Raw genomic sequence first — 9,098 nt, 5'->3', positions numbered from 1 at the left:
CAGCGAGGAGATTGACGTGGAGGACGCGTCAAATTAATTCCAGCAAACTCCGGACTGCCCGGGATATACCGCCAATCCGCGTTTATCGGCCGAAGTTCACGTTGGTGCCGCTGTACATTGCAATCACTTGTCCAGGGGGGAAAAAAAGGAACGGGGGCCACGCTGCGCTCGGAGGACATTTAAAGAGGTCTCCTTTTCCTCCGGTGGAGCTCATTCCTCCCGCTCCCTTCCCTCCTCTGCCTCCGCTCGGACTCGTCCAGCCATTCGAAGGGGCACCTCTATTTTTCCCCCCCCCGCACCTCCAAACGGGCAAATGGGTAAGGCCGCGTTAGCGTCTGCATGCTTCAGCGGCGGGGGGCTCGAGGAAGCGTGGCGGCGCGCGACGCGCCTGCGTAAAGACAGAAATAAGCCTTTTGTTTTTCTCCACGTTCAGATCATGTGCAAATGAAGTGTTTTCCGCTCGCGGCTTGTCAAGTTTATTTCGGGGGGGGGGGGGGGGTTATACAGCTCTATTCTTCACACGCCGCTGCCCGTTTAAAGCTTGGAATCCTAAACGCTACCACGCCGACAATTTTCCCATTAAACCCGTTTCTTTGAAGAACTCCCGGGTGTCTATTCCTCCAGCTCGCCATTTTTAATGGTGTTTTTTTGTTGTTGTGTACGCGAGGACGGTCCTGACCAAACACTTTACGCACTTTCGTAAAGTTACAAAATAGGCGACTCGCCGGAGACTGCGGACGCAGCTTCAAAACCCTCCGCAATTTGTGTTGCACTTTTCCAGAGCTGCGCCAAACCGAGGCAGGATCAAGCTGCTCCGTCTCTTTATAGTATTGATTAATGAAAATAAGTTGGGGTGTATTATTTTTTATCATTGTAGTAGTCACAATGTGTGCAGTTGTTCAGCGGGATTTGCGCTAAATGCGTAACGTTTCCATCTCCTTTCTCCCGCAGAGCAAACTTATGGAGAAGTGAACCAGCTGGGCGGCGTGTTCGTCAACGGGAGACCCCTACCCAACGCCATACGGTTAAGAATAGTGGAGCTGGCGCAGCTCGGGATAAGACCCTGCGACATAAGCCGACAGCTCCGCGTCTCCCACGGCTGCGTGAGCAAGATTCTGGCGCGTTACAACGAGACGGGCTCCATCTTGCCAGGTGCCATCGGCGGAAGCAAGCCGCGGGTCACGACGCCCAACGTGGTGAAGAACATCAGGGAATACAAGCAAAATGACCCCGGGATTTTCGCCTGGGAGATTCGGGACAGGCTTTTGGCGGATGGAGTTTGTGACAAGTACAACGTGCCGTCGGTAAGCTCGATCAGTAGGATTTTACGCAACAAGATTGGAAATCTGTCCCAGCCCAACCAGTACGAGAGCAGCAAGCAAGCCACGGCGCAGGCCGGGCTCTCCTACAACCACATATACCCCTACTCCTACCCCAACACCATGTCGCCCAAAATGAGCAGCCCTCCCGGAGTACCGGTGACAGCGGGACACGTGAGCATATCCAGGGCCTGGCCGTCCGCGCACACCGTCAGCAACATCCTCGGTATACGAGCGTTCATGGATCCCGCAGGTGAGAAAAACGCGAGAGCGGTGCCCCGAACGTCAGGTCTCCGCCTGTTGAGGGCTTTAAAAGGGCCGATCGAGCCGACGGAACGTTATTCTGCGTTAATAATTGTCCTATCACACCGCACGAGCTGATGCATCGACGAGAAAGGCATAAAAGTGTCCAGGTCTCTGCTTTAACGTTCAGCTAGAAGGGAATGAGGTCACTCTCAGCAGACCTTTTCACAGAATGAGACATTGGCAAACACTTTACCCACGTGTGAGATCCTCCCTAATCCTTAAAACAGCCAATTCAACTATTTTACTTCCCTCTCATGTTTTATTAGTCGCAGTGTTTTCAGCCACTTTTTAGTCGACTCGAAAAATAGCTTTTTTTTCTCATATAAAGGCAAAATAATTTTACAAAATATATGGCATTATTAAATAGTAATTGTGATTTTTATTTTTATGTCTCTGTAATTGAAAGTTATTTAAGATATAAAGCAGTTATACAATATTATAGCTTCTTCTACGTATGATAAAATGCGTTTGAGCCGTACGTGTACTATAAAAAAATAAAAACGAAAAGTACAAAAATATCAAAATTATTACGAGTGTGGAATATTTAAAATAAGTCGTTGCATATTTATTTTAAAAGATTAATAGTATTAACCATAGATATAAACATTCACGCACTTAAACAATTCTCGTGAATGTTCGTGTGATTTACTGCACAATAATTAAATATAATTGCGGTGTTATGTCCTCTGTTTGTTTGACTGATTATATATTTTAAACAATATAGGAAATATGCAGGGGTTTAGGAATTGATTCGTTTTTACAAAGCAAACAGCCGAATGCGCAAAGCTTGTACGTATATAATTGTAAAGCTGTGTGTGACTATTTTCACTGAAATGACGTTGCTGTTTCCACATCAGCCATCGCTGGGACTGAAGGATATCCACCAAAAATGGAGGAGTGGGGCAGCGTGAACCGAGCAGCCTTCCCAGCAGCTCACACGGTCAATGGGATTGACAAGTCAGCCATTGACGCCGACATAAAATACGCTCAGGTAAAAGAAACGACAACACGTGCGTTTCTACATTCACCGCACTGCCTTTTCACTACTAAAGGTTTAGTGTTGCTCCAAACCGGGCAGAGGCCTTTGGCGCATTCTAGCTCACGCTTTTAGGCCTTTCGCAGAGCTGTGACATCAGGAAGCTTCAAACAGGGTTCATTCAAAGCGACAGATTTTCACGTTAGAGCCCCCGGAGCGACGTTCTGTCATAATCACGTCAGAAGAGCACGTGTACATTCTAGTACCCACACTAATGAGGCCTGTTACGGTCAGAGAAGCTCCAGGCTCCGTTTGCGTTCCCCCCCTCCCTTTTTTTTTTAACTGTCAGAATCCGCACGTCACTGTCGCACGCGGCCCTAATCGTTGTTCGTTGGGGGCACTTTGTTCCTGTCTGTTTGCCTGCAGCCTTCCTCGACGTTGTCCGGCTATGTCTCAGCGTGTGCTTACTCTCCCACCAACCAGTACGGGGTGTACAGCGGGTCAGCGGGCGGCTACGTGGCCCCGGGCCACCACCACTGGCAGCCGCAGAGCGCGGCCTTATCCCACGCAGGCAGCGGGATGGGAATGCACGCGGGGGAGCTCCACGCACCGATGGCCTTCAAACACCAGCGAGAAGGTACGCAACATCATTATTATTATTATTATTATTATTATTATTATTATTATTATTATTATTATTATTATTGTTATTATTATTATTATTATTATTATTATTATTATTATTATTATTTGACCGTGCCATTTTACGCACGTGCGCACTGTAGGGACTGAGCGCATTATTTTAAATGAAATACACAGCTTGCTCGTATAATTGTGTAATAATTGTGTTGCTAAATACTGTTCATCCGAAGCAGGCCAGACCTGCTCGGACTTGTAGGCGGATCGTTCGCATTAGACGCAGAATAAATAATCACTGGACCGGGAGCTGCACGCACAGGCCCACTTCTATCTGTGTTTTGTAACTCCCAGGAGACCGAAAACCATCGAGTCCCCTGAGCAAGCAGCAGCAGCAGCAGCAGCAGCAGCACGAAGACTTGAACAGTGTGCACGGACTCAGTCTCCCTACCTCGTCGTCATAACCGGGACTTGTACCACCTTATTTGCCAGGCCCATTTAACTGAACCCATTTCAACACGTCCAACAGTAAGTCTGAACACTAATGGCTTGTTCCTCCGGGCACGTGTGGCGGACAGTGAAACACGGGCCTATTCACGCGCACAGTACAACATGGGCTTATGGCCTTATGAATGTAAGCTCGCATGGATGGATGTTTTCGGTTTCTCCCCTCACAGTTTGACTTCATATTTCTAGGCTGTATATTGCCTCATGGAGATCGCAGGGTTTTAAAACACATTATTGCCAGTCCAGTCTATCGATGTTTCATTATAAAAACCAAGGGCTACTCTGTAATACGTCATATATTATATTATCATTACGTGTTGTCATGATCTCGAATCCACAGTGACTCAACGATGTGAAAATAAGAAAAGAATTGTCTAAATGTAAAATATTTGCCAAAGCTTTAATTATATATTTTTTATAATTTTCACTGTAAATATTCAAAAAAAATAAAGACTTTCTCAAGCGTCCCATCGTGGTCCTGTAGCCCATATTATTTCAGCGGGGGCGCCTTGTTTCATCCCTGCATGGTTGAAATGAAATTCGCTGCTGAAGGCCTATGAATGGAAGCTCGGTGTTGACGAGTTTACAGCGGAATCCGGGGATTCAGGTTTTCTACCAGCTCATAGTGTTTTCGATTTTGTCACCGTGAGTGGATTTCAACTCATCCAGGGGGCGTCTCTGCCCTTTTACACGTGTGATCATCTTGATTGGAGCTTTTCAGGATACAAAGGTCGCATTTCTGGCTCGTGCTATTAACTGGAGGCAGCAGGAAGGCGACAGGAAGCGAGATTTGCCTTCTCTACTGCGTAAAATGTCCTAAACGAATATTTTGTATCACAATTAACCAAATAAGACGCTATATGGAATTCTTTCTAAATCAATCCAATCGAACAAGTGTTTCCAGGGAAGAGCCATTTATTTGCTTAGCTGTGACCTCCCTCGCGCCTCCGCGGAGCCAGGCGCCTCTGCTGATGCTATCTGAGTTGCAATTGATAGCCGCCTTGTTGGGAGCGTGCGGGCCGATCACGCGCGTCGGTGAGCGGTGCGTGCAACGTGCAGGGCGGCAGCTGTCGGGCCACGTCCACCCACATGCAGCCTCGGGGACGCGTTTTCTCGTGTAGAAATTACGAGGGAGGTGGCGTAGAGGCCCATGAGCGCCACTCGGCCCGGTTCCGGGGCCCGTTCGCCCGCTCCCGCACGGAAGTCCGTCTCACGGCATCACTCGGTGTTAAAACCACGGTTTCTGATCACACATCGTTAATGTACTAATTGTATAACAACGGCAGCATGCTTAGTTTGTTTATTTATTTATTGGGTTTTCATACTTTTGAACTTAAGGTGAATATATTCGTAAAATCCAGCAATGATTATTGGTTATAAGTGGGACGTTTTATGTATCGTCTGCCTCATTTTACATTTCACTGATTCTTTTGTAAGTTTATATAATAAAACTTGAAATACTTTCGATCATACAGGTATGACATATGTTACATATAGTTCGATCGTAATTTTTTTTAATTTAAATTTTTTTCAAGTTTGCTCATTATTTTTTCATAACCAGAAACGACAATTGCTACAATATAAATATAAAACAAAATAAAACTGGTCGATGTCATATATGAAGCGTTGCTTCATATACGTGCAGTATTTGCCTGTGCTTGGACAAGTCTCTCTCTAACACCTCTCAGGTTCACACACTGTTTGTCCGTCAGGATGGTAATGTGAATGCATGGCGTATATGGACCGTCTTTCTTTTGAATCACTAAACCGTTGGTTGAGCAGCTCACCCTGTGCAGATCAGTACTCTAGTCAATAGGCAATTGTCTTGTACCTGTTATTTATAGCTCGTATATATGTGTATGCATGAGAATCAGCTTTATTGACAGAGCTGTACAAATTATTAGGTGGTTTGAAAATCTAGAGATCCAATTTGGGATTTGATGCTTTACCAATGGTGTTCTCTTCTTGTAAGAGTGAATTGTATCCACCTGGTGTGTACTTGAAAGGTTGTCTTTTATATTAAGGGTATTTGTGAAGCCATTTGAGTGGTCAGTTGTCTGTCCAATAGCTGCATAGACTATTATTTGGGTTTTTAGGAGAAATCTTTAATTCATCCTTAGAACAATGTCCTGAACCCAAAGCACTAAGGTGTCATGTCATACTGATAGCATGTGTATGCATACACCCACACTGGAATCTTGGTTCCGTCTGTGCCCCCTTTTGCTTGTTGATGATTCTTTTCACCATTGCAGCACAATCCCCAGAGACTGAGAATGGCCAAACATTACTATGAATACAGTATGCGCACGGAGGCTGGAGACGCGGGAGTCGCTCGTGTTTTCCCGGATACCACTTGGGCGTTCAGAAAGCACTCCTTCATGGTGGCGGGGTTACTTCCTGCGGGACCTATGGTCATCAATCAGTGCAGCACGTGCCCCCCCCCCCCCCAACCCCCCCAAATGTGCCTCCTGCAGATCCTGAGCAGGAAGTGCAACAGGTGGGCTAGTGTTAGCTGCTTGTGCCGTTCATGCTACCTCATGCTACCAAAGCTATTCCATCCCCAAATAGCAAAGTATTGTGGAGGTTGAACAGAGATGGCATCAGTTGATTAATCTATTCTTTATCCTGTGTTGCTGTATTTGCAAAGACTGAAAAGTGTCCCCACTACAATTATTAGCTAAAATCTGTTATTGCCATAGCTGAACACAATTGATCAGATGACTTTCTATTTTCAAAAGATTATATTTCAAAACTATTTACGTTCATCAAAACCTATGATTTCTCGTTGTCCTGGATCTACTACTGTACATAGATACATGTGACCCATGTGTCAGACGGTCTCACTGTGCAGACGTCCAGGCTCAGACACTGCACAGCGCTCTGGTTTCTGCGCTCTGAAGAGTGTTACCTCTGCTACTTCAACTTGAAAGGATTCTCAAATACCACAGGCTTAAACAGATACTTGGAGAGATGGACAGGAGACACGGCCTCCTTGATCCTAATGGATATGATATTAAGCACTATTAATAATCCGAGCGTCGGGGAAACGGTGACGGAGGTTCCTTTCAGAAAGCCTGAACAGGCGCTGCTATCTTCTGCTGTCGCAATTCATCAACGTCTGCCGTGTGTACAGGAGGGATTGAGTGTTCTTTAGAGACCAAAGTTCAGTTTACATATTTGACACTATGCTGGGTATGACTTGAGACAGTGGGTATTGTGTCTTCCCTTTGTGTTGAGTGGGGAAACTACCCCGGGCCGGCCCGGAGCAAGACGCCTCTCCGCTTTGTCGTGACTCAAAGTCAACAAGCGAGCGCCTCAGCGTGGGCACCGCGGCAGGGCCCGACAGACAGGCCGCTGAGAAAGCAAAGAAAAGATACAGGGGGAACCTTTTAAAAAGAGTGGCAACTTGGCCAAGCGTCAGATTTGTTGAAAAGGGGGGGGGGGCGGTGTCAGTTCTCGCGTCTGAAATTACAAATGAATGGACCCGGGCGCACGCAAACAGGTTCGGTGCCGGGACATGTTCTTGTCGTGGGCTCTGACAAGGACAAGTGGGGGTTTTTTGTTGTTGTTTTTTTTTTTACAAATGTGAAAAGTAGTCATAAATTAAAATATTGGTCAAAGCTGCTGGTGCAGTGTTTACACTGTGTGACAGAGTGATGCATTCACTGAACAGAGGAGCAAAGAACGTTAGACAGTCAAAGGCTCATTATGACATATTGCTATTAACTGAAATTGTAAGTGGTGCATTCAGGCTTTTACCACCCAAAACCTAAACACAGCAGGTTCGGAACGATGTCATCCCTGTAATGCAATCGCCATTGACTTCTTCTTCTTTTTTTTTTCCCTTTTTCTTTTTTCGCTGACTGTCCACAGGATTTCCAAGCAGGCAGAGTTACAGCTCTGCAGTCTAGAGAATGATAAATGTCTCCCTTCCATGTTCCTACTCGCTCTGCCAGCTCACCACATCAACCAGATGCTCTAAAAGCAAAAGGGACAGAGACATGATGATGACATTTGGCTTTCTAAATGAAAACATATCATTTCACATTTGCTCTCAAGAGATTCCGCCGCTGTTTCTGGTCCTCGGAGGACATCAGTGCGGCAATAAAGAGAATAACCACAGGATCACATTGAATTGCAGGGGCCAGCTTTGATTATTATATACAGATGACTAAAAGAGCATGAAATTATGCTAGCAAACAAAAAAAATGCACTCTTTGAATGCAGGCATATTTTTGTAAATCTGTGAGTGCTTCTAATTAGTTGTAATTTGTGAGTATTCTCAGTAACTGGTATATACTGTACTGTATCAACTTCTGAGTTTGCAGGCGTCCACTGGAAAGTCCAAATGCAGACGCTGATTATGGAAATGTGTCAGCAGTTCTGTAGTGGAGGTTCTATTTTTGTGAAGATCTGGGCACAGAAAGAAAGACGCAGGAGGATCCTCTCTAATTTGTGGAGACTATAGAATTAATGTTCTGCCCGACTGCCCATCTGTGACTTATTTAGAGTGTGTTGAAACATATACGGGTCTAAAAGTTGCCACACACATGCTATACACGAGCAGCACAGAGAAGAAAATTATGCAGGATTGGATTTAAGGCTTGTCTTCAAGTTAATTTTTGGCTTAAAGTCTCATTAGGTGATAATAAAATGATGACTCCGCTCCCAAAAATGTCAGCGGTGAACCGCCGTGCTGTCTGTTGGTTTGGCCTGGAAAAGCCTGCCTGAAATTCTGGATGTGAAATGAGAGAACACACATTTTTTTGTTTTTTGAGAGAAACTCAAAAAAATAAAAAAAAAAGAGTGTTGTAGATCAATGTTAAAAAAAGTAAATATAGGTTAGAGGCAACTTTTCAGCTGAAGTAAATAGCAAGTGCTCAAGGACGTGTACTACACACAGTCGTGAGCAAAGTCAGTCTGTTGTTGTTATAGGGGTGTTTTTTTTTCATCTGTTAACAACCAAACGTGACCTTTCTTTCCTGAACCTTATTCACCAGCTGCTTATAGTCGACAGATTGACGGCGTCCACAGATTCCTTCTTCACCAAAACTATCAGTAATCACTATTAATTGTAGCTTACAATTGAGGTGATATGAATCCTAGAACTTAGAAAGTGAATATGATAATATGACTGAGTTAGAGGTCAGACCTTCACAGAGGTCAGGAGGTCAAATTGGATCTTGTTTGTATATAAAACACCAGTCTCCATGTTTACTGTAGCTGAAAGCACAGTTACTCTACTTTTTACTGCATTTAGTGGCAATTCTCGGAAAACACAACACAAACACAATATAAATTCATTATATTTGCACTAATGGAAAGAAAGTAAAATCAATTTTTACATTACTTTC

General features: G+C 44.8%; 1 protein-coding gene across 3 annotated transcripts; it reads left to right on the top strand.

Annotated features, from left to right (window-relative positions):
* Positions 1–67: 67 nt before the first annotated feature.
* Positions 68–4,212, top strand: pax1a (paired box 1a). 3 transcript variants are annotated; one of them, XM_055505855.1, is made up of 5 exons: positions 68–317; positions 952–1,572; positions 2,483–2,616; positions 3,028–3,238; positions 3,477–3,608. In XM_055505855.1, the coding sequence occupies exons 1-5, from the start codon at positions 314–316 to the stop codon at positions 3,497–3,499; spliced, it is 993 nt and encodes a 330-aa protein (XP_055361830.1). In that variant the 5' UTR covers positions 68–313; the 3' UTR covers positions 3,500–3,608. The 3 variants fall into 3 exon arrangements, with proteins under 3 accessions (XP_055361830.1, XP_028995826.1, XP_028995825.1); XM_029139993.3 differs by having other exon boundaries at positions 69–317; positions 3,085–3,238; positions 3,592–4,212; XM_029139992.3 differs by having other exon boundaries at positions 72–317; positions 3,592–4,212.
* The last annotated feature ends 4,886 nt before the right edge of the window (positions 4,213–9,098 follow it).

The sequence above is a fragment of the Betta splendens genome, chromosome 22, assembly GCF_900634795.4.
Source record: "Betta splendens chromosome 22, fBetSpl5.4, whole genome shotgun sequence".
Lineage (NCBI taxonomy): Eukaryota > Metazoa > Chordata > Actinopteri > Anabantiformes > Osphronemidae > Betta > Betta splendens.
The sequence above is the reverse complement of the archived record's forward strand: the minus strand, read 5'-3'. Positions and strand labels throughout refer to the sequence as shown.

What these genes read in the sequence shown, in the direction of transcription:
- pax1a (XM_029139992.3), top strand. An exon ending in CCGACATAAAATACGCTCAG is followed by an intron (nt 2,617 to 3,027) that starts GTAAAAGAAACG and finishes GTTTGCCTGCAG; the next exon opens with CCTTCCTCGACGTTGTCCGG. An exon ending in CTTCAAACACCAGCGAGAAG is followed by an intron (nt 3,239 to 3,591) that starts GTACGCAACATC and finishes TGTAACTCCCAG; the next exon opens with GAGACCGAAAACCATCGAGT.